Source organism: Lampetra fluviatilis, chromosome 56 (genome assembly GCF_964198595.1).
Source record: "Lampetra fluviatilis chromosome 56, kcLamFluv1.1, whole genome shotgun sequence".
Classification (NCBI taxonomy): domain Eukaryota; kingdom Metazoa; phylum Chordata; class Hyperoartia; order Petromyzontiformes; family Petromyzontidae; genus Lampetra; species Lampetra fluviatilis.
Genome location: NC_136330.1, coordinates 1,448,300 through 1,474,188, shown reverse-complemented (window position 1 = coordinate 1,474,188; position 25,889 = coordinate 1,448,300). Strand labels below are relative to the sequence as shown.

The 25,889-nt window shown below is 50.8% G+C and overlaps 1 protein-coding gene across 1 annotated transcript in view; it reads right to left on the bottom strand.

Annotated features, from left to right (window-relative positions):
* LOC144950120 (unconventional myosin-XVI-like) overlaps positions 1-25,889 on the bottom strand; it is a 79,421-nt gene that overhangs the window by 12,306 nt on the left and 41,226 nt on the right. The window contains exons 11-15 of the mRNA XM_078880181.1: positions 15,790-15,886; positions 5,170-5,404; positions 3,865-4,313; positions 1,504-2,730; positions 176-340 (exon numbers count right to left, since the gene is read on the bottom strand). Coding sequence (XP_078736307.1) covers positions 176-340; positions 1,504-2,730; positions 3,865-4,313; positions 5,170-5,404; positions 15,790-15,886 — 2,173 coding nt within the window. The remainder of the gene's footprint in view (positions 1-175; positions 341-1,503; positions 2,731-3,864; positions 4,314-5,169; positions 5,405-15,789; positions 15,887-25,889) is intronic.

Sequence of the window (25,889 nt, the reverse complement as noted above, 5' to 3'; positions counted from 1 at the left end):
TTTTTTTCCCACTTTAGTCATTTTGACGACCCACTTTACCGTTACAAACTTCGCTCTCCCTGTCGCTGGAGCGCTCGCCTGGTTCAACAATACAAACGGCAACTTCAAACGCAGAACCCGGACTCGACAAATCCCATTCGCCCTCAAAACGCTGGAGTCCGCCCGCGGGTCCCACCGGCGTTCGGTGCCTCTGCCGGTGCCGTGCTGCTGGGTTTGGGCATCGCGCTCCTGGTTCCGTTGCTGGCGGCGGTGGTGGCGGTGGTGGCGGTGGTTGCCGTCCCCTCCTCGTCGAGGCTGGGGTTCCCGTTGAGCAAGTCGCTCCCCTCCGCCACGGGCAGCGCTGTTTGCGATCGCCGCGCGGAAACAACGCAACGGTGTCACGCGAGAACGCGGTTGTTTTCCGACTTTTGCACGTTCCCATTCGCACGGTAAATGTGCGCGCGCGTTTGTGTGTGTGGTGGAACTTCTTTCGCACCACCGTACGTAGTCAACTGCGCTAATTGGAGGTGCGGGGGAAAGACAACAAATGAAACACAAAAAACAAGTTTTAATAAAATTCGTTTTCAATGTGTATCTAAAAGCGCACAGCTCGAGTGGCTTCCTAATATCGGAAGGAAGAGCGTTCCAGACGGCTCCTAGAAGTGCATCTGAAAGTGCCACGCGATGCGGTGACCACCGTCTTCGTTCGATGGTGAGCTGAAAGTTCGAGGGTTAGCTAAGGGTCAAATGGGTGGGAAAAGGTGGCTTCTTCTCGCAGTGGGCCCACCCTTTCCGTGTCCTCACGTCACCTTAAGCGCAGCGAATGCCGTCATCTAGGCGAACATCGACGGGCCGATGCGTACACCCTCCTTCACAAGGGGAGCATTGAAGGCACAGGCTACAGTGCAAGTGCGATCTGCAAACCTCACGACATCTTACTTATCTGACGTAATTGCGGAATTATAGCATTCTGCTGGTTTTACCAAGACAACCTCGTGGTGTTACCAGGACAGTCTCGTGGTGTTACCAAGACAACCTCGGGGGTTTACCAAGACAACCTCGTGGTTTTACCAAGATAACCTGCTTTAATCACAGGCGGTCGCCCGGATTCAGGATCTCATCTGTGCCCCAGCACACACATGATTGTGTTTGTTAGAAACAAGAAGCATTAATCATCACCATCAGCCATAATCTATCCACTGTTGGATGAAGACCTCCCTAAGCCACCGACATCTCTCACAGCCTTGCAACGCAGCAATCTAGCAGTAGCAATAAAATTTTCTCCGGGTCCTCTGGTCTTTTCCTTCACATTCAGAATCAACACGCGTTTAGAGAATTCGGCTGCTATAAATTTCCACATGATGACAAGCCACTTCGTTGGGCTACTATTTGTGGCCAGGTCGCTTCCGAAAAAACAGCTGTGTAGCTCAGTGGGCCTTACCTGGTAAAGTAAAAAAATTGTTTAGTTTAATTCCATTCCTGCAGGAACCGTGGACGGCTCTACCGTCCACAATCGCCGCTCACCGTTCGGCTGCCTGATGCGTCTCCCGGCCGACGACCGGCGCAGTGGCAGCTTCCCCGTGCTGAAGATGCTGTTGAGTTCGTCCAGGGGGCTTGTGAGGGCTTGCGCCGCGGGGCCGCATGCCGCCGCCGCTGACGACGCCGCCGTCCACCGTGGTCGCTCGGCCGCCGCGTGGCACCCGCCGGGCGCCCGCGCCCCGCGCCCGTCCTTCCGGCCGATCGCCGGCAGGGTCTCGCCTGACGCGGTACGTGCGCCGCGGCCTCCGCCGGTCTGCCCGTCCTTCCCCTGGGCCTTCGCGGCCGAGTCGGCAGCGTCCTCGGAGGCCTTCGCGAAGTCAGCGCCCGCGGGGCACGACCTCGCCGCGCCGGACAGGGCCTGCAGCCGCTGGGCCTTGCTGCTGGCGGCGCGCGCCAGCTCGTTGGGCGAAGGCAGCGAGGACTGGCGGCAGCGCAGGGACGCCGCGGTCGCTCGCGGCCCGCGCGGCGGCGCGGCCGCGGTGGCGGTCGGGGGCGGCGGTGGGGGCGGCGGAGGGGGCGGCGGGGTGGTGGCCCTCGCTGCGCCGCCGAGCGCCGGGGCCTCCTCGTCGCCGGGGGACGCCGGGCCGGCGCCGTCCGGCGGCCGCGAGACGTAGCCGATGATGGCCGTGTCCAGGATAGGCAGCTGCTTCACCTCCAGGGGCGTGAGCGGCGACTCGTCGAAGGGTGGAGGGCAGCAGTTGGCGCCGCTCGTGGGGAAGACGAGCAACGGCGGGCGGTGCGGCAGCAGGTCGGGGAACGGCGCCGGGATCCGGTACGACGGCGGCGGGGACCGCGCCAGGAACGGCGGCGACGGTGGCGTCGCGGCCGCCCCCTCGCCCGGCCCGTCGTCCTCGTCTCCCGCGCCCCGCGGTGGCCTGGCGAGGCGCCCGCGGCGTGAGCCCCCCGAGTCGTCCGGCCCGGGGCTCGGGTGGAAGTACTTCATCTCCTCGTACTCGGACTCGGCCGCCTCCGGCGTCGAGCCCCTGCCGAAGTCGCCAGCCATCTCGATGTAGACCGGCTCACCGTCGTCCGCCTCCTCCGCCCAGAGGCAGCCGGGCTCGCCTCCGGCCGCAGACGGCACGGGCGGCTGCGGCTGGGCGCCGATCTCCTCGTAGGAGCCGCTGAGCCGCGTGCTGGGGTTGCGCTTGGGCTTGGGCGGCGGGTTCTTCTTCATGGTGCTGTAGTCGTCGCTGTGGGGCCGCGGCTTCAGCTCTGTCGGGGCGCGGGACCGCAGCGAGGGTTGTTTTATTGACCGCTCACGAGCAAGTCGTCGTACGGCTGACCAGCTGTCAACACGGTCGCCAGTCAGATCACGTGAGTGAGGGTTGACCGTGTGGATCTCGTGGATAGCTGCTAGGTTAACATGAAGCCACTGCATCTCTACTTTTGGTAGACCTCAATGCTTTTGAACAGTCCCTACCCAATAAGTATAAAGGGTCCCTATTACAGGGCATTATTTTGGCACGGTTTTAGGCAATAAAGGTAAAGGCGCCATGAGGAAGAGAATTGCGATGAGCTAAAATGGATCAGAATTGAGATACGTTCACTAGAGAGTTCTAATCAAGCTGACTGCCACTTGGCAGTCTGACGTTTAACAAGATCCACCACATTTGGGGCGATTTGGTCAAAGACAAAACTCTCGCCACTGCTCCAACGACGGGTGGTAGCACATATTTATGGGCTTTCAAGTGATTTAAAAATCGGATGGCTACCTGCTAGGTACGAATTTAAGATTTTTAACAAACATTTCAGGTGCTTTTTCACATTTTTTTTTTCATTTACATGAAATTACAAAAGTTACATAATTTAGCGCTGACACTTATTTTGGTGAGAACAGCACGGAAATTAAGACATTGATGATGTTATATCCTGTGACATCATACCGTCAGATGAATCTGAAAACGAGGTCTTCTACGGATCATCCAAAATCATATCGCTACCGTGGCGAGGTCGTCGGTTCGATCCCGACCCTGAAGCCTGCATATTTGGTGTTTGCATGTTCTCCCCGTAGTCGCGTGGATTTTTCTCCGGTTCCTCAGGTTTTTCCCTCCACATTTAGAATCAAACATGCGTTTAGAGTAATTGGCTGCTATAAATTTCCACGTGATAAGCCACTTCGTTGAGCTATCATTTGTAGCCAGGTCGCTTCTGAAAAAGGGCTACATAGCTCATCGGGTCTTACCTGGTAAAATTAAAACATTTTAATAATTTATCTTCAGATTTTTTGCCAGATCAATCCTAAAAATAAAATTGACAACACATTCCTCCCATACGCTGACCTGCCCTTCACAAGAACCGATCTGAGTCCACTACCCACTATCTATTCCCCGCCGCTTAGCATCTCACCGGACTTGTCGAAGGGCTCCGCCTGGTTCGTGGCGCCGGCGGAGGAGGTCCCGCCGGTCCCCACCGCCTCGTACGACGCGCTGAGCCGCGTGCTGGGGTTCCGCTTGGGCTTAGGCGGCGGCTGCCTACGCGGTGAACCGGCCGCCCCTCCGCCGGACCCCGGCGCTGCCGCGGCCGCGCCGCCCGCCCCGGTCGCCCCCTTCCCTCCGGCCGCCGCCGCCCCCCTCTCGTTCCCCGTAGTCACCTTCTCTCCGGCCGCCGCCGCCAGCGAGTGGAGGGACGGCGAGCGCGGGATGGAGCGGCCCGCGGGACGCAGTGCCGCCGCCGCTGGCAGAGTCAGCGAGCCACGGCCAGCGCCGGACGGGCCCTCCGAGCCACAGCAGCAGCGGCCCGGGCCGGTGGCGGCGCCTCCGTCCTTCCCTCCGTTCGTTGCTCGGCCTCCGCAGGTGCTGCGAGCGTGGGGAGGGGGGGGGGGGCAGGGGGTCGGGCGGGCGACGGCGTTCACAGAATAGCACCGTCGGTCAGTTATCGGTTATCCCTGTCGCCTATTACAGTCGACATTTCATTTTAAGGCCACAGTGTGGCCACAGTGTCATTCACAAAGGCACAGTTCAGATAAAAGCAACGCATGCTCACATTGCACCGGTGGGGGAAAGAGAGAGGGCCACTTCTCATCCAAGCACACCGTGCGGAATAAAGAAGAATGCAGACGTAGGCACAGGCGATCCTGCATTGAGATGTTTTGACCACGGGCACCGAGCAGTGCTCCTCATGGCAGGAGGAGAAGAGGCCGGAGTCCCCAGAGTTGTGTACGAGGAGAGCGACACTCAAAGCTCCACACAGACTCACGGAGGATCCCTTGCAGATCGGCGTGCTGCCACCTGCACGTCACCTGGCAGCCCTCCTCTCCGTCCCTCTGCCTACCTCCACCCTCAACTCCTCCCCCCCCCCCCCCAGTGTTCCCTTCAAGGCGCCGGCCACCCTGAACGTCGTCCCGTTACGTCAACGAAAGCTCGTACCGCGGAAAAATTCTATTCGGCATCCACCGCGATGGTGGCAAAGGAAACAATTTATGCGTTGGAAAAGATGCAGGCGAATGCAGGCGAGGTGACGATGACGGTGGCGGTGACGCCGACGATGACGCCGACGACGCCGACGACGGCGGCATTGGTGCCGGCGGCGAAGCCTGATCACGGCGGCGCACCGCACGGCTGACGGCCGTCACCCGCGAAGCGGCGTGCGCGTGGCAGAGGTACCGCCCGTCGGGCGGGGGGCGGGGGGCAGGGCGGAGATGACACAACTCACCCCTTGGCGGGGTCGCCGCCGGCCAGACCTCGGCGCGCCGCGGCCACGGCCCTGGCGGTGGATCCCCGTGCCCGGGCGTGCGAGCGCGCGGCGCCGCTCGGTGCCGCCGCGGCCGTGCACGCGCGCAGCCCCGTGTCCTGCGCCGAGCCCGGGAAGCCCTCCGTGCACGCCGAGTCCCAGCGGCGCATGGCCAGCCGCTGACGCAGCCGCTGACGAGCTATGAAGCGCCGAACCGCTGTCGGGGAAGGAACGGGGCGGGGGGGGGCGACAGAAAGAGAATGGGGGGGGCGGGGGGGGAGCAGTGGCAGGGTTACAGGGGGGGGGCAGCCTACGTGAAAGGACGGCATGGAAATGGGGTCTCTTTACATATGAAAGGCACACGTGGGACCCAGGGACTGGGAGGATTGGGTCTGACACTAGCACACAGCTGGCCTTGTAAACAGGGTTTTTTTTTTATAAATGTTTTTTTTTTTTGCGGGGAGTGGTTTGTGTTTTTTGTTGTTGGGCGACTGGCGGAGGCACGCGTGCCATATGGGTTGTGCTGCCCCCCCCCCCACCCCTGTGTGCGCTCGCGATTGGGAATTAAAACGCTATCTGGTGGGGGCGCCGAGGCTCCCTCGAATGCTTACAAAGTCAAATTTTCTCTCGCCCCCCACCGTGGCACAGAATAATTTCTCAAAGCGGCGCGACGCTCGTCGCGATTGGCCACCGCGCTCTCCCTCCGCGTCGCTCTCGCCGCCCACGGTAAACGTTCCCAACAACGCGGGTTTAACGACGCAATTATATTTACGTGATCTAAACCAAGAAAAAAAAAACTCTAGTACGTTCACAAACGCGATCGCGTTGCGGGATTTGAGATTATTTTACCGATGGCCGGCGGAGATGCGGGTGGGTTTCTTCACGACCGGCGAGATATCGACCGCAGATTTAAACGCAACGCGTGCGTGTCCGCGTGACATCGCGCAGAGAGGCACGTGAGTTTACGCTTAAGGACACGGGTCGTCTGGATCGTAAAGTCATGCCAGCCTCGAAAACTCTTACGGGAGACCCTTGTTCTTGGTTTTTAGACTTTTCTGATCAGCTTCATCTTAAATAACAAAACATTTCGTAATTTTCGCCGCGACGCATAAAACATGTGCGAACACGTTTTACGATTTGATAAATTCACCGGGGAAAGCACCGAATCCCAGAAGACCTTAGAAGCTAAGCAGCACCGAGCCTCGATAGCGCTTGATATTTGTTAGTTATTTGAAAAATTGTGCATTATTAAACATATGTCATTGTTTGTTGTTACAGCGGTAAGTCAAGAAAGGTCTAAGTCTGTGCTCTCTAGCTTCTTAAGTGAAGAGTAGGCCTATGTCCTTGCCCAATCATGGCCAGCTGGACCACCACGGTGGTGAGATGTTAACTACCTCGCCTGGTATGTAGGAGATCGTGGATTCCCGACCCGACACCTGCTGTATAATTGGAGTTTGCAACAGTCTCCCAGTGGTCATGTGAATATTTCTCCGGGTCCTCCAATTTTCCCTGCTGCTAGAAACTACCACGTGATAAATCATTTGTGATCAAAAGGTCACTTTTGAAAAAGAGCTACATAGCTCAGTGGGACTTACCTGGTAAAATAAAAATAGTTTAGTTTAAAAAAAAAAGTTTTTTACTCAACACACACACAAGGTGGCCACCATGCCCATTCCATCAGATGTTATGGGCACTGTGTGATGAAGTATACGGAAGGCCGACACTTCTTGCCATATCATTTGCCACATGGGATGCGGATAACCGAAGTAAACTCAAATTGGTATTCTAAATAACGGTACCCACCCACCCCCCCGCTCCAATGTTATTTTGGCCAGGCTCGTGTGATAGACACGGGCTGGCACATTCACATGCTAATGAACAACAACAAAGTGCTTGCCACTCGTCAATGAACCACAATACCTCGCTGATTTCATCAAGGAAAATGAACCTTCGCGCAAACTCCGGTCGTCTTCACAGCAGCGGATTTTGGCTGGCCATCGATCTACAAAGACGGAGGTCACCGCATCACTTTCAGATGCGCTTCCGCGGCCGTCTGGAACGCTCTTCCTTCCGATGTTAGGAAGCCACTGGAGCTAAGCAATTTTAAATGATCGAGATTGAAAACTCCTTTCTCTCGAACTGCTTCTTGTGTTTAGCTTGTTGCCTTCACCCCGCACCTCCAGTTAGCGCGGTTGGCACCGTGCAGTGCGAAAGAAGTTCACCGAAACGTACGTGCAGCAGCAACTGACAGACACATGGGTGGATTAAGATAAATGTTTGTTTTCATCTGGTGATTAAACTAGTACCCCTCTCCCCCCACACTTTTTGCGCAATGTTTGTTGAACGTTTTAATTAATTTCTCCAGAGAAGCAAATATGTATCACACAATGTGTCCTGACCGTTGCCTTCCATGTGTTTGCCTTCTTTTTGAGCTCGGCAAACAGATTGCAAACCGAGAGACAAGGCCGTCAAACTGGAGCTGCGAGCTGGAAAGACACCGAAGTTGGCTCACCACCAACAGCTCCGGAGGAGCATTGAAAATTGAGAGGTTGAAAATAAAATGACTATAAATGATCATTATCATCATATCATCATCATAAAATAAAATTACTGAAGATAAATTATAATTTTGTTTGTTGCGGTTGCACCCGACTCAAGAGCCGCATGGCTCACAGGCCTCTACCTAATAAATGAAACTTCAAACTTGAAAACTTGATAATCACCACGATCATGTTCTTTATTTTTAACCAAGCAAGAACTAAATGAGTCGAAAAAGTACGTTTTAAATGTAGGCCTGGGGTAAGACAACATGAAACACAACACTAAGGTAAAAGTGCAGCCCTGCGATTGCTTGCTCACACCACCGCTGCCAGAAGGATCATCACCAGAGGGAAGTCTCAAGCGCCTCTCTCGAGGGTATGGGCCTACTCTTCCATTCTGGTCAGGCGTCTTGGGAGAGTGGGAATACCCACGTTTACCCCACCACAAATGACCATCGACTAACTGTGGTGCCCCATAGAATACACCGGCAGATTGGATCGCCAGCCTCTGGATTTCAAATCTGACACAAGGTTGTTGCGCTTATCATTCATAAAGTGCACGACCAATTTTACACTGATAACAATCCCCATGCGATAATACAAGGCACATCCATAAAGTAGGCATTTAACAAAGCCGTCGATGCATTGATGCAAATCAATTCTCACGCCAACGATGTTGGCATTGAGATGGGTGTGTGTGTCTGAAAATCAATTATTCATGATTCGTGAAAATTATATGCAAATGATGTGACATTGCAGGCTAACAAGAGAGAACAAACGAGCGGCAACAAGAGACTGAGAGCCAGTCAAGCCGAGACGGACGTGAAACATTCTGCAATCAAAACTACGATGATGAACCTCGACACTTACGTGCCGAAGAAAACCCACGCCATCCAGTCCCTCTCATTGTTGTCGTTCACACTCACGAGTTTCCTCCCGAGTGAGTGGACATCCACTTAGGGCGACTTGGGGCGTGTGATTGCTGTCCTGGCTAGTACGGTGCTGAAGTACATACCACCATCATCATCACCACCACCATCCTTACCACCATCATCATCACCACCATCATCATCACCATCACCACCGTCATCATCATCACCACCACCACCATCATCATCATCATCACCACCACCACCATCATCACCATCACCACCACCATTATCATCACCACCACCATCATCACCACCACCACCACCATCATCATCACCACCATCATTATTTCCCAAGCTCTGCAGTCCTCTATATATAAACATATTTTTAGGCATATTTTTCACCTGATGACGATTGCTTGTGTTGCGATCGAAACGTCGTGACATTGTTATTATTTTCATTTTTATTATTTTTTTCTATCTACGTGGCTTTTTCGAAAGACCCACAGAATATGAATACAATTAATACGTGTTTATACACGTGGAAGGAAACCGGAGCACCTGGAGAAAACCCAGTCATGCGAGGGGCAACGCTGTATCCCACACAGAAGGAACACGTGGTATTAGTCTGTACTTTGTTGTGCTGATTTCTCTTGGTGATCCAACAACCGTCGCTGCCTCCACATTGGTGGATTACAGGCGAAGTGCATAGCCAATCATCGCCCGAATACAAGTGATTTTTTTTGGAATCAAAAAGTATATCATAAAAAGCTTTATATGAAGGTCTATACAGCCCCACTAGGGGCCTACTCTTCAACGCTGACCAGAAGTCTTGAAACAGTATTATTATTACTACTACACGATTAATCATACGCACGAATCGTACACACTCAACGCACTTATTTGGGCAGCTGCTCCTGCGTGCGCTGCTGGGATCTCCTCCCTCGGAGCCGCGGCGAGAGAGAAGAGAGGAGAAGGAGGTGGATGCGTGATGAATGACCCGCGTATTTATCAAGCCATTTAATGCGCTAATCCCACCTGACACCCCCCGCTAATGTGGCAGCTGGGGACGTCTGTCCAGAATGGGGCATCCTGGCAGATTACCCTCATCATCATCACTGTGCAACACAACCACCGTGCATTATACAGTCATTGAGTTTTTAATAGGTGGATGTTTGTGCGATCCCACGCACCAGCCCTACACGTTCGCAAACAATGTGCCGAAATGCATTTCGAAGCGACGATTTCACGATTTTATTTGTTGCTGTTGCTAGCTCGGGCCCACTGAGCGACATAGCGCCTTTTCAGAAGCGGCCTGGTCACAAATTATAGCTCAACTTAGTGGCTTATCACGTGGAAGTATATAACAGCCAGATACTTTGAACGGATGTTTCTAAAAGGTCTATCTTCCTTTCTCATTTTCATCGAGTGCGACGGTGGCGGGTTTAACGACACATTTGTATATTTACGCGATCTAACCGCAAAACAACTGTATCATGAAGGAGGTAATTAGTCGGAGTCTCAACGCGGCTGGAGAAATGACACCTCGGTATTTACAGCATGTCAGAGGATTGTCGTCGTACACCCGGAATCCCGTCCCTTGCTGCGCACACGGAGCCTTCTGTCCTCTTACTCATAATACACGTTTTTGGGTTCGATCGCGTTATTTATAAATGTGTCGTAACCCTCCACCACCCGACACGGCCAATCAGAAAAAAAGTGTCACGTTGACAAAAGACAAATATCTTCTTGGTTCTCTCGGTAAAGTCACGTAGAACGGAAATAATAAAATGATTAAAATACATATAAGAAAAATATTATAATAATAAAGTAATAGAAAAAAAACATAATAAAATAATTATTTTATTATACTTATTTATTTTATTTTATTATTTCCCTTCTACATGACTTTACCGAAAGAACCAAGAAGATGAATCCCTGCAGTCACGAAAGCTTTAAATCGAAAGGATCCATTCTGTCCAGGGTCCAGAAAACATTACTCGTCCGAAGGCCCTTCCATGTAAGACGACTTTGACGACACGTTTTTTTCTTTTTTGGGTGAGAAATAACAAAGAATGTGCAATGTTCCGAATGAAAATCGAACGTGGAAACAGATCGCATGGGTGTATGTTCAAGAGGATCAGCTCCTACACGGATGGATGGATTTTCTTTTGTTGACCACGTAGTTCATGTATAAATTATGTAACCATAACAGTGGGAGATTGCCTAGTGAGATGTTGCTCCGTATCCTCTACTGCCTCTCCTCGACCTTCCTCCTCTCTGTAGTTTGGAATTCCCTCCCATCAGTCACTCATGCTGTTCACTCCCTGCCCAAGTCCAGGCTTAAGACCTTCCCTTGTTTATTTCCCCTATGACAGCCTTCTAAAATATAAATAATGCGTACAAAATAATAATTTACATTTATAAGGCGCAATGTATCCAGGGATCTCAGTGCGCCAATGTATCATATGCGCGCCTCCTTTACCTACATGATGCACACGTTGTCGCTAGTTTGTATTGACATATGCTTACATGTACGTGTCGCGATTCAAATCTTAAACTGTTAAGAATTATTCAAGTTTAGCAATTATTTTTTTACACCGATCCTGAAAGTAAACATTTGAAATGTGGATTTGACCAATTAAATATTGACGAAAGAAAATATTATGACTGCATGTGAACCGTGTTCTGGTATTGAAATATATCTCTGCATACTTCAACTTTAAAATTACAATAACGAATTCTCAAAAAAATACTGGACCGTTGTATGACGAAAACTAGCGAAAACTAATAAAGGCCCCAATTGTGTCGACAAATTAGCAACCCCCATCGGCTTAGTGTTTGTGAACAGGCGGAGGGAGCGTTCGGGCAGTGGTTCATGCACTGCACCAAGCACGTACAGTCGAACTGTGTTACATTCTTTTCTTTCTCAAAAAACGTGTTGTCGGTCAAGGGGCCCCAGTTGCATACCACTGACTAATACATCAAACGCTGTCCTAATCAATGCTGGGTGACATGGATCATCGGCTTGGCAGATGGCCAGTGATCACCTCCTTCCCCCACCCACCCAAACACAACAAACACTCGTGCTGGAAATAATCTGCACACGTGAGCGGCGGAAGACAGCAGGGGCGGCTCAATCTCAGCATCGCCAGCTTCAGCTGTGGCGCAGAATGTCAAAATGTTGTTCGGCACCACCCACACGCACCCCCGTCCACCTCGCCCGTCACATCCACCGCACGACGGCGACGCTGTGGCGACGCTCTTTAAGGCAGCGCAAATTACCGCGGACAAAAAAACATTCATCTGCTAATTGGAATTGAAAAATTACGGAGAGCCGAAGTGAATGTCAATGGAATGAAGCAAAACAGCTTTGCAGAACGGTTCTGCACCAGACCCTCCTCGCTATTCTTAAATGTTCAATAGGTTCACATTAGGTCGGCTCTATTCACACACACAAAAACAAAGATCGCCCGTATAACCTTAACAGACTGTAGGGGCAAGTGTTGTTAGCGAGCACCTATGAAGGCCGGAATGGTACACGGGGGTCTGGGTGGCCAGCACCACATCAGACCGCCTTTGTCTCCCTAGTGGCGATTTTACACACCACACCAGGTACTCATTTGAGGCTGAATCGACCTAGGGGAGGCCCAGGACCGGTTCAAATAATCGTCTCTGGTGTTGGCCTTGAGCGGGTCACCGGGTTCATAGCAGAGGTCGCAAACGAGTTTTGATTCCTTACCCGTACCCGTACCCGGCCACACCAGGGTCGCAAACGGGTACCCGTACCTGACCGTACCCGTACCCTACCCACACTCGACTGGGTACGGGTAGAGTACGGGTATCGGGTACCTGATTGCGATCTCTGGGATGAATCCATGTTGCAGGCGCGGGTGGGTTGATTGTAGGAACTTGAATTGTGAGAAGAGACAAGACGTTGGGAAATGAGTGACAAACGGTGACTCACCAGTGACTCACGGCCTACCCGTATCCGTACCCGGCCGCACCAGGGTCACAAACGTGTACCCGTACCCGTACTCGGCCGGGTAGCTGGGTATCGGGTAGGGTACGGGTATCGGGTACCCGGTTGCGACCTCTGGTTCATAGCGCAGCGTGCTAACCACTAGACTACCGCTAATACACACACACGCACGCACACCCAACATGTACTTGCAAATACAACCTTCAATCACAATAACTGACCCGATGGTTCCGTGGTAGAGCAGGCGGCTCGCAATGGGAAAGGTTGCGAGTTCACATCCTCATTGGCGTGGTGGGGGGTTGACTCAGCCCATCATCCCTCTGGGTCTATAAAATAAGTACAACTTTGTGGGCAAGTCAATATGCTGTTGAATGACTTGCCCCCGGTCATCAGAATGTGGAATATCCGCTCCACCTCGGGCCACAGGGCAGAAAACGGGAGATGAGTACGTACCGTCTAAATGTTAATTCGAGCAGGAAATCACCGACTCGTTTGTTTGTTTGGACTATTGCAAAGCCGGGAGCTTGTAATGCCGCGCTTTGGCATAAGAAGTCCTCCGGTTGGGATCGGCTCAGCTGCGAGCGGTGAGATCAGGGCTCTGTAAGGCTGTACCAGCTGCCCCCTTTGCTCTCACCCCTGGCAGAGTGGTGGCACGTGGTCCGTTCCACGTGGACGGAGGGGAGAAGACGGAACACAAGAAACCGGCTGACGCCAGAATCAGAATCGCTTTATTTAAACTGGAGGAATCCGATGAGCTGAGATGCATTTTTTCACACATGCCCAGACATCTTGACAGCCGGGCCACATGGTGCTTATTGCATTTTCACACTGTCAAACTGGACACTAAATCTCGAACTTGGTAGTAGTAGTAGTAAAAATAGGATTGGTTAAACTACTATTTAATAGTAATACTACCATTGGTTAAACTACGACGTGAGTGTTCACGGTTTAACCTTTGGTTAAATAACTACGTGTTTTCACGGTTTATTTGAAGGCTAAAGTACTGTGTGTTTTAATAGTTTAACTATTGTCTAAACTACTCTGGGGGTTGTCACCGTTTAACTATTGACTAACTACCTACTACGTTTGTTTTCACGGTTGTGTGAGCATATTGTGAGCTTCTCGCTCAATTCAATTCCTGAAGAAACTCCGAGCACGTGGAGCGAAACGTCGGAAATCATGCCGGACAACACAGATCCGGGTACAGGCGTACAACCCAAAGAAGCATCGAAGAGCTGCACCTCTCGTCAAGTTTGGGAGGGAAAAAAAACCAACCCGTTGAGATGATTTCATCAAAACTTCGAGCGTTTTGATGGAATCATCTCAACGGTTTTGCCTCGAATGATGGCCTTTGGTCAGGAGTGGAAAGGCCATTGATGTGGAAGGGGCCAGACCTTGGATTCAACTACTCCTGTTGACTAGCAGAAAAACGGTATATTTTTGTTGTTGTATCGGCCATGGAGCGTTTACGAACTGAGTTGAGTTCTAACGCGAAAGCAGTTTGGTTTTTCTGAAGTTCAAATGTTCCCCGATTCACTCCAATCACACATTAACTTTCAGTGGCTTCCTTATTACTCTTGTATTGCTTTTACCACGTCACCTGCTTCCATAAGTGTCACACCTTGCACACGTGTGTCTTCTCAAAAAACTGTGACATGCTCGTTAGTATAATCGGCCAAACAACCTAAAAGTAGAACTTCCTTGAAAAAGTGGCGAGTCTCAGTGAGGCCTTGCAAGGAAAATGAGGGAATGTTATTATCCATAATAAAGGATTTTTTCGGGTGAAATCGTGTAAATATAAATCTGTCGTTAAACTCGCCACCACCCGACACAACCTAGCAGTAAGGTTCGTCACGTAAACAAAACTTGCCAATTAGTTACTACTTCAGCACACCGGTGTGTTGGAGAGTAAATTCACAACATTTTACAATTCGAGTACTGTGACGTTTTGCTGGTGATTGCAACCAGCTTCATCGGGCGACAGCCAGAATTGGCAACAATATCCACCTTTATCATGGACAATATTGGTCGCGAAAGCTTACGTGGTTAAACAAAGTTTCAGACATCATTATCATCTTCATCGTGACTGCCTTCGTCCGCGTGCGTGCGCCATGGTGCTGGGTGCAAGCTGAGCTCCGAGTGACATCGGCTCAGTTTTAAGCACGAGGACATCTGGCCCTGGCAAGCGCTCGAGTGCAGAGACAATCTGAGAATTTGCCAATGGTGGCGTGGCGAGTGATCTATTTATATATCCATACATCAGATCACAAACAAGGGGCTCTTATTATGAACCGTAATGAGATTTTTTTTTAAATCCGCACAAATTGGCATAAAAGCTCACGGCTTTGGTCAGTGTTCTCACGAAACATTGTTTTTTCCCAGAGCTGAGGTTAGAGTTGAATTCGTAAAGCCCCGGAGGTGGGCATGTTGCAGCATCCTGGTCACCAGTTGTTGCCGCGAAGAGATTCCGCGCGTGCGGTCGGCACGAGCTCATGCCACTCATGATAACCCGGGTTTCAAGAGTCACGTGTGAATAAATGTGCTTACTTACTCTTCCGATCGTTTGCTCCTGTTATTAGTATATCCCCATGGCGCCAAGTCTGTCTCGACTCTCTTCTCATCTGGCACCGTGACTTTCTCTCTGCTATCTTCTTTGTCTCTGTTTTCGTTGGCCAGTTACTGATCGCTGCCTCCACTACCCCGCACCCCCGGCGTGCGTGATGACCTGCGTGGTCACACACACCCCACGAGCCACGCGGCGTGGTGAGACGCTCATCCAGCAGTGGCTGTACATAGACATATGTGTATACATCCCCGTGAGAGACCAGCGCTGAGAAGGTGCAGTGAGCGTGTGTGTGTGTGCCATGTTGGCGGTGGGGACGTCGTGGTTAGCACACCGCACCCTGAACCCGGTGACCCGAGTTCCATTCCCGCTCATGCCCAATGGCAGTGGTGAATATTTTAACCAGTCATGGTTCTCTGCTAGGTCGGCTTAGCCTTAAATGAGAACCTGGTGCTGTGCATAAAACATCAGAACCGGGGATATGAAAGCAGCCGAGTACGGTGCTGGCGACCAACCCCGTCGTGCGCTGAGCACGGACTTCGTGGCTCCTCAGCTCTTGCTCCGGCATCCTGTTGAAGCTATACGGGGGATCTCTGTCTCTGGTGCGCCCTGCTGCCCGGTGGCCGTCGAGGGGTTAGAGCGCCCTACCCTTTTGGCAGACGACCACCTTCCGCTGCAGCTGGTGGCAGATCTCGGCCAGCTGGTCTCCGTGCCAGTGCTTGAGCAGGACTCGTGAGGGGCCGAGCTAATGGAGACACACGTACACACACAGACAAAGAGACAAAGCTCGTCCATATAGCCTGAACAAACTGTTGGGGCAAGTGCTGTAAGCGAGCACTTATTAATGCACGAGGGGGTGGGTGGCCAGCACCATGCTCCCCGGTGCTGATGCTTACACGCCGCACCAGGTACCCACTTAAGGCTGAGTTGACCTAGCGGAGGACCAAAACCAGTTCAAAAATTCGTCATCGCGAGCGGGAAATCGAACGTGGATCGTCGAGAGTTCGTAGCGCGGTCCGCTAACCGCTGCGGGACCGCTCCCCATAATGCAATCACACACACGCATGCACACATCAGCAATCAAACGTTATTACATTGTGCCATGAGCAAATATGCACTGTAGGCGAGCACGGTAACACGCATGATTATTATTACTATCTAATGTGCAAAAACATACAATCACCCTTAAGGCACGAACCCCATTTATATGCACCGAATAAATCAAATCAATCCGACATATGGAGAGGCTGTCACTTTGCATGCTCAAGACATCAAAGGGCCATTCAATTGTGAAAAAGCGTGGCTTAAAACACAGTAAGTGGAATTAACGCACACGAGAAGCAACAAACAGCCTCCTGCCTGCGCCCGCGTCTCCAGCAAACGCGTGGCCCCCCCCCGCCCCCCCTCCACGATGGACGTGGGTTCGATTGATCTACGATTCACACAAATATTGCGTCTTACGCGCCGCGGGATTGAAACGCCGCGGTCCTTCTCAATTACACCTCGTCCGTTATCACGCTGACGCGGAAGAAGCCGCGGGGATGATCGATTTAAGGTTCGGCGTCGCGTGTGAATGGTTGCGTTTGCCTGCAGTGGTGCTCGCTTGCTCGAGAGTGAAGGAGGGTTATATTTGCCCCCGTCTCTCGCGCATTTTCCAGCGGGATCGCACCGCACGTTCGTCCGGACGTCCGACGTTTTGTCGGAGGTTTCGTCGCACACCGCGCCAGACGACTCGCGGTGGCGCCGCTGATTTTGCTCCCATTTCTATTTTGCCTGCATCGCTGCACTTTACTCGACTTGTTTCACGATTTGTCATTTTGGCGACGCAGGTGGGTCACCCATCATACAGGTTTTTTGGGTTAAATCGCGTGAATATAAATGTGTCGTTACACTCGCCACCGCCCAACACGTAAACTAAACATGCCAATTCGTCACTAGTACAGCACACCGGTTGTGTGTTGTAGAGTAAATCCACTACAACATTTACAATTCGAGTACCGTGATGTTTCGCCGGTAATTACACGCAGCCTCATCAGGCGACGGCCGGACTTGAAGGAAATTCCTCCTCCTGTTTGGGGGTCGTGGCATTAATCGGGGCGGCCGCAGGAGTCGAATCGTGAAGCTCTGCAGTGAGCGGAGAACGCGGAGGCGGTCAGCGCCGCCCGCCAAGTGTGACAAGTTTAAAAACCCACAAGTTAAAAAAGAAAACCCACGAGTTAAAAAAACCCACGGGTTTAAAAACGCACGAGTTAAAAAACACACGAGTTAAAAAACCCACGGGTTTAAAAACACACGAGTTTAAAAACGCACGAGTTAAAAAACGCACGAGTTTAAAAACGCACGAGTTAAAAAACGCACGAGTTAAAAAACGCACGAGTTTAAAAACGCACGAGTTAAAAAACGCACGAGTTTAAAAACCCACGAGTTGAAAAACACACGAGTTTAAAAACACACGAATTAAAAAACACACGAGTTTAAAAACCCACGAATTAAAAAACGCACGAGTTTAAAAACCCACGAGTTGAAAAAGAAAACGCACGAGTTAAAAAACCCACGGGTTTAAAAACACACGAGTTAAAAAACACACGAGTTAAAAAACCCACGAGCTAAAAAAACGCACGAGTTAAAAAACGCACGAGTTAAAAAACGCACGAGTTAAAAAACGCACGAGTTTAAAAACACACGAATTAAAAAACACACGAGTTTAAAAACCCCACGAATTAAAAAACGCACGAGTTTAAAAACCCACGAGTTGAAAAACACACAAGTTTAAAAACACACGAATTAAAAAACACACGAGTTTAAAAACCCACGAATTAAAAAACGCACGAGTTTAAAAACCCACGAGTTGAAAAACACACGAGTTTAAAAACACACGAATTAAAAAACACACGAGTTTAAAAACCCACGAATTACAAAAACCCACGAGTTGAAAAACACACGAGTTTAAAAACACACGATTCTAAAAACCACACGACATCATCGCTCTACGCAGCGCCGCGTTCGTCTGGAGGAATGTGATGTGATGACGTCTCAGCGCGCGCAACGGGATGGCCGCGGGAAAGATGGAGCGAAGACATCGGAACTCAATGGGGAGTGAAATGAATGTCGTTTGTGCGGCACCGTGGGTAAACGGCGGTGCCCGCGTTGATGGGTTCAACATACGTTTCCTTCACATATCCTTCTCTCCAAACGCGGAAAAAAAGTAATTCTTGCCAAATCTACTAGCCGCACGGGAGTAGATAATTATATCATTTCAGTCGAATTTATTCAGGACAACACAACTCTGGACCGGGGTTCGACATGCAGTGTCTCCCCAGTGCCCGTGTTTACAGACTGCGATGGAGTGCTCATTTTTCAGGCCGAGTCGACATAGTCGAGTTCCCAGGCGCGGTTCAGATTATTGCCACTGATCTTGGCCATGAGCTGGATTCGAACTCGGCTCGCAGGTGTCGCAGGGATCATAGCGTAGCACGCTAACTGCCCCCAACTACCGTGCTAATACACACGCACACTCACACTCGCATTCATACAGACACAGACATCACAATCAGGCAAACCCAACACACGTGCAGACACACACACACACAACTCTCACACAAATCACAACACTCACGCATAACACGAGAACAACAGATAACCCTTGTGTTCGACATTTCAGCAGAGCCAGATTTCCCTATAAATTCATTACGAAAGATAAGTGGATTTCCCCCCGTCCACCGGTCATCATGGCGATGTCTCCCCTCTGTCAACGTCCTGCGCTCGCTCACGCCCCAAACCTCGCGCGTCACGCTTTGTTTTGACTGCTCCCTCAAGGAGATGTGGAAATAATGGAGTCGCTTTGTCCGGGGGGGGGGTGAACTCGCAAACACCGACCAACCCGCACGACACCCCGCCGACGCAGGAGGTGAGCGTCAACACCGTCGTCCGACTGACGGAAGGCAGCGAGGACGCTACAGCGATGCGTGCGGTGCGGACGCGATGCGTCACGAGCGACGCCGCGAAAGGAAATTGGATTCACGTTGCGATCGCTATTCTTTTTTAACAAAGTAACAAAAGCAATCATAGCTATGGGATACCTTTTTTGCCAGTATAAAAAAATAAATAATAGGTTTTATCCTTATCTGGCAATAAAAGAGGTGTTCAGATGTTCAAAGACCAAAATATATATTTTGCAAGGCATTACGTCTGCATTAACGACACATACTTGTGGCAAAACAGGCAAACAAACATGCTCTGGTAATATATGCATTGTCTTTGAAATGGATTGGCGTACGTAATTACGGCCCCCTTTATGAATCTACGACCGAATGAAGGTCTCTTTGTTCTGGTAGTGTCCGCCGTGGAGATTATTTGACTGTACTCCACCACACTGGTTAACGCGTGTTGGGCTTGTTCAGATGCCACTCGCCACTGATCTTAACCACGGTCGGGAATTGATCTCAGGTCACCAGGTTTATTGCCGTCAGTTAACGACCGCTAAACCCCACACTATGGATATAATTACATTGTTATCGCTGAAAAAAAAGCATTTTTTTTATTTGATTGTCCATATTAATTTAAACGAGGCAATACAAAGTGTGAACAATATTTAATTGTCAAACACGTGACTGGAAAATGTTAACTTTAATTTTACCGTAAACCCAGCAGTGAAATCCTATTCCCACAATGCTGGAAGTTCCACGCATACGCAGCAAAACGTCGGACATCGTTCTGAACAACGTTACGTGGTACGACCCAAACACACTTCTAGACAACACTACTCGGTATGACACAAACACGCTTCTAGACAACGCTACGCGGTACAACACAAACACAATTCTGAACAAGGCTACGCGGTAAGACACAAACACACTTCTCAGAGAGCCGCAGCAGCAGCAGCACCATGATAGCACAAACCTATGCAGTTGCAAAATCGTTAAAACAACAAAAACGTGGATTTTTGTATGTATGTTGAACTTCTTTTGCACTGTACGTAGTCAACCGTGATAATCGGAGGCGCGGGGAAAGGACAACAGACTAAACACAACAACGAGCAGTTCTAAAGAAATTAGCTATCAATCAACAATGGGGGAAGAAATTAACTGAGAGTGCAGTCTGTATAAAGAAGAATAATCTTATCAAAATGTCAGTCTGTCCTTGCCAAAGTAACCACCCCGGTGCGAGGGAGCTCTGTGGTGCTGGCCTCAACGGTGAGCTTGAGGAAAGAACAACAGCAGACTTATGTGCGAGCTCGATGAACACATTCCAACAGCGATACATTCCATGAAAATCAACGCAACTATGCCGGCCCGTTGACGGTAGAGCCATGACAATGGAAGTGCCACGTAAAAGGAAGTGCAAACCTCCCCACTACCCCCTAAAATTTGAAACAAATAAAAAAAGCGCAGTTCCACACGCGTGTTTTGGATCAGAGCACAAACAACCAAAAGAAAGCATTTAACATTTTTACGAGAGAAAAAAACCATCGCTCATCCCACATACGAATAAAAAAAATATCACGTTATTGTCTGAGAGATCTGTCGAGTAATTAATTTCAACGGAGTCATTCACCATCTGCCAAACGGAGAGCGATTAGCAAGTCAAAGCAGGGATCCGCGCTCCCAACATGGAGCCTGAGAGCTCATCAATATTTCAAGCGATCGCCGGTTTGAGAAAATGTGTGGCTTTCGCACGGAATTGTTGGGTTTTTATGATGCAGTAACATTGGCGATCGCTTTAACACGAGGTGGCTTCAAGGCTAATGACACCGACGTGAGAGCACTCTAAGAGCCCGGGGATTGAGTCCCGGTCCACTCGCCCGAGAGACAAAATCGGATTCTCGTGTGTTTGAATAGCCTCTTTGCGGCCATCAATTACTGAACAACCCAAAGGCCCCCCCTCCCCTCCTGCTACCCCAATCCAACATTGACAACGGATTGTTTTCTCCACTCTATCCGAGGTATCCTTGTGTGAGTGCTATATGTATTGTTGACATGCATGGTAAACATTTAAAGAGAAATAACTCGTGCATCTGCACACAGAAAAAGGAGTGTAGGCCAGAGCAGTGTTCTTCATTGCACTGGCGGCACCTGGCATGCGGCCCCAGACAATACACAAAGAGTGACAACACCACCCCATCATCATCGTGCTGTTGTCAAACCCCCGATGGTTTCAAACGGTGTGGTGGCCCTCCCACTGATGATGTCTTATCGGCGAGAGCGCCCCCCCTCTGAAAATGAGTGAAGGACACTGGGCTGGGTGGTGGCTGCGCGAGATAGACCCATTGCAAAGGAGGACATATGCGGCCTGTGGTGGTGAACATGGCAGTGTGTTTAGTCTTAAGTCTGCTCGACGAACCTTACGACTCATTATTGTTTTTTTGGGCGGGTTAGGCCATGTAAAAAGAAATTATTTCTGAACAAAAAAACCACCACCAATTATGAATCGTAATATTGGCCGTAAAACAAAAAACCTACCGTGTTTAAGTTAACTGTGGCATGTTAATCAAGCCTGAGTCTGTGTGTTTGACCGAGTCTAGTGTTGAGTCATTATTTCTAAATGTAATGACGAAGTACAAAATCCAAAGACTTTTCGACAATCTCAAAGGTTTCCTTGACCAGGCCCAGCCCCATTTTAAGCCTCAAATTCTCACGGTGTAAAAGACACATTTGAACTTCTGGTGTTTACATTCTGACCGAGCGAACGCCAATTCCTGCGGCGCGCGTTCACGCGGTATGCTCCTTGGGCCCGCGGCAGGCACCACCATCAACCCGCGAGCTCGCACCCTACGATCCTCCTCCATTGCCTCACGTCTGCCTGCCGATCCGTGCCCTCTCAGCTCACTACGCCCCCCACCACCAAACCCCCAACGTGCTCTCAGCCCCCCAGTCAACCTTCCCTCAGCAGTCCGAGGTCACGCTGTTCTCTAAGTCCTTGAGCCCAGTGGTACAGCCATCTGTGCCGTCCACTCCCTGGCCCTGTTTAAAGTGCAGGCTAAATTACCGTCACGCTTTCCACTAGACTTTCATACTTCAATATGAAAGGCACTTCATGAAATAGTGGTTGTTATTATTGTTAATATGAACGACCGACTATCATTCTCACCGTAAACTTGTAATCGATAAGAGTGCAACAAGTTTCTAGTAATGCGCGAGGTTGTTGTATGAGCTTGACAGGAAACAGATGATGGGAGAAATTCCAAAGTGGAGTGGTGCAAGGGAAGACGCGGCAAGAGAAGTGTGGTGAGCTGCGGTGCGGTGGTTGAACTCGGTGCGGATGAGACTCTGGTAGACCGAACGTTCAACATGGGTGAGGCAATCAGTGAGCCTTGAGATGCTTGGTCAGTTAATTCATGTTCCATTGATAAGGGGGCGGCTGTCACACGGCGCATCAATGCAGCGCTACGGGCCCAGGGCGCAACAACCCAGCGCTCACGAGTCCGAACACCACGCAGTCCAGCACAGACCAGCAGCGAAACACGGGAGCTTGTAGACGATCATGCACACGATGGCATTGAAACTAAAACTACAACAAAAAAAACAGTCAACTCCACTTCATGAAAACCGCAACTGTGTAATCGTCTGCTTTGTCGCCACGCTTTGTCGCAATCCCTTCTCTCACCGCTACCTAACAACGCATGCGGGGACTGCAATCCTCTTCAGAACATCATTGCCGACGGTGCGACACACGCGGTCTTTAACAGGCTACGGCAGATGGCACGCTTTGGTGAATTTCCTCGCAAAAATCGTCTGCCAGCTGTAGCAATTGAACCATCACACCACCCAGCTCATCCATTGCTAAGACTTGCGGTTGTCGAATGTGTTCTCACCTGGACATACATTAATAGAATTAAACAACACTGCAGAGTGCGCGTGCCGAGTTACTAATCTCAGTAACCGTCTACCCGTATAGAAAAAGCGTGATACAATGCCGCGCACAACACCGTTGGCATGTGTTAAAATACAACTCTCATGTCTGCCCTGTTTAATTAAAATGCCATTGCGAGCAGAGGGTTATCTCTCTTCGAGGAAATCTACACAAAGCAAGCGTGGATTCAATAATGGCATTAACAGCGTTTCTAAGCCAAGGTCATACACACATTTCGTCTTTTGTTCTTTCGTGTAAAAAAATGTACAACCGATACACGGGAGGTTCTTTCATCACCCTCTAAGTGACCTCCAAAGCGGCGACAATCACATTTACATACGCGCGTATTTTCAAACGCAGGCGTGCGCGCGCGTACAAGAACACAAGGACGCAGAGACAAAGATCCCCCGTGAAGCCTACACAGTCGGTCGGAGCAAGTGCTGCGAGCGAGTGGCACCCATGAATGCCAGGGCGGCACGCGAGTGGTGGCGTGGCCAACACCACGCGCAGCCGCCAACGTCTCCGCAGCGCCGATGTCTACACGCGCCGCTCTCAATACTTATTTGAGGCCGAGTCGATCTAGGGGAGGTACAGAACCAGGTGAGATATTCGCCCAGCGACGTTGACCGCGTGTGGGAATCGAAAATCGCGCCGCGTCTTAATCGCGGTGCGCTAACCGTGACGATTACCCCTCCCCAGACAGCACATACACACGCGCGCGAAGCACACTCAACATTACCGACACGGGCAGACTTCTAGTGTCACAGTGCAACCCCGACATGGTGACGCCGCTTCCCGGGAGAAGCTGGCGCTGGCAGGGGCAGCAGGCGAGCGAGCGAGCGAGCGTGGATCACCAACAACCCACGCCGGCGAGCGGCGATTGCTCTCGCAGCAGTCAGTCCGGCGGCGTTGCCGGCAACCACCAAAACACCGACCCTAGTATCCGAGCACGGCGCGGCAAGCTATAAAACACATCGAAATGCCTTCCGGGCTCGTTTTATTTATTGCAACAAAAAAAAACATTTTGCTTGCTTCTGCGGAATATGAAAAAATAAATGGCTTCTGCGCGTGTGTCTGTGTGTGCGTACGCGGTCTCGGATCGCCTGGCCGCCGCTTCTATCGCGATCGCGAGCGTAGCTCCTTCCTCCGCCCGGCGCGCTGCAAAGTAATTTTATCAAGGCACAGGTGCGTGCGCTTCGCCGCGATGAAGAAGGCAGGGCTGGCGCGTCGCCGCCGCCGCCACCACAGCGCAGGATGGCGCGGGGGGTGGTGGGGGGTGTGGGCGCAGGGATGGCTCATTGCACGGAGGGGGGGGGGATGCGTGTGGATCGGAGCGAACTCCTCTCGCCGCCACCGCCCGAAGCGTTTGGCACCCGTAGCGGCGAGCGGGAAGCCGGAGGGAGCCGAGGGCACGTGGGCACCTCGAAGAGAGGGGAGGCGATCGCACGCCGAGGAGCGGACTCGTCTCTGCCCCAAGCACGGTGCTCGGGACGGAGACGTCAATGGAGTCCGAGTGTGGGTGTGCGTGATGAAAGTGCGCGCGTTGGTCAATGACACGGTCCCAAAGAGGAACAATGACCCTGTATTCTCCGGATTGTTGGGGGTGCTGATTGTAATCCAGTAGGTGTGTGCGTGCGTGATCAGGTTTGTATAGATCACGGTGGCGAGATCTTAACTACCTCGCCTGGTATACATGAGGTCGTGGGTTTGATCCCGACCATGATGCCTTTACATTTGTAGTTTGTGTGTTCTCTCAGTGGCGATGTAGATTTTCCTCCGGCTCCTCTGGTTTTCCCCTCCAGATTTCGAAACGTGCGTTTAGAGTATGTGGCCGCTATAAATTCCACGCGATAAGGTCGCTTCTGAAAAAAAGCAACGTAGCTCAGTGGGCCTTACCTGGTAAAATTCAAATAAAACTTGGAACGTTTTTGACAAGGGACGCGGGTTTGATTCTCACGGTGCCCCCTGCACCGTGGATCACGTGACCCAGCACTGCCATCCCCAGACATCCCCCAGCATCCACCGAGGCTGATCAACGGTTTGAACAGCTCAAGAGCCCGGATAATCACAAATAAAATTTCGATTTAAAGCTTTCGTGACTGCAGGGATTCATCTTCTTGGTTCTTTCGGTAAAGTCACGTAGAAGGGAAGTAATAAAATAATAAAAAAAATAATAATATTTTATTACTTCCCTTCTACGTGACTTTACCGAAAGAATCAAGAACACAAATAAAATGTTGCAAATATTTCACCGTGACATACGAAAGCAGACGAAGAAGACTGAATACATTTCACCAACCCAAGCAGCCTCCATTGCAGGACTGCCTGCACCTACAGCTCCCAGACCTGCGTTCCCCACGGCTGGTCAGCATCGTGAGCTCTTGCAGCCTGAAGCCGGCTTACCTATGAAACACCTCGCGACAAGCCTGGGGTGTTTCATTCAGACGCTATCTTCCCGACAGACCTGTTCTTCACCTGAGGACGGCTGCTTGCGTTGTGGCCGAAACGTCGTGATAATTATTTTATTATGTTTTATTTTATTTATTTTATTATTTCCCTTCTACGTGACTTTACCGAAAGAACCAAGAAGAAGACACCTCGCGACACTTTGTTCCCTTCGTAGTTAAACTATGAATCGGCAGCAGCAGACCATGCTTTCCCACCTGATGACGGACGCTTGTGTTGCGCCCGAAACGTCGTGATTTATGTTTTATTAAATTTTCTACCCACGTGACTATACCGAAAGAGCCAAAGAGCATGGATTCCTGCAGTCACGAAAGCTTCAAATCAAGATTGAAGGGAGAAAGGTTCGTACGTCGTGAACGCGTTCTTAGAACCACCACTCGCACAGCATACGATGCGATCGCTAACTGATGAATGTAACGAAGTGAAACGTAATA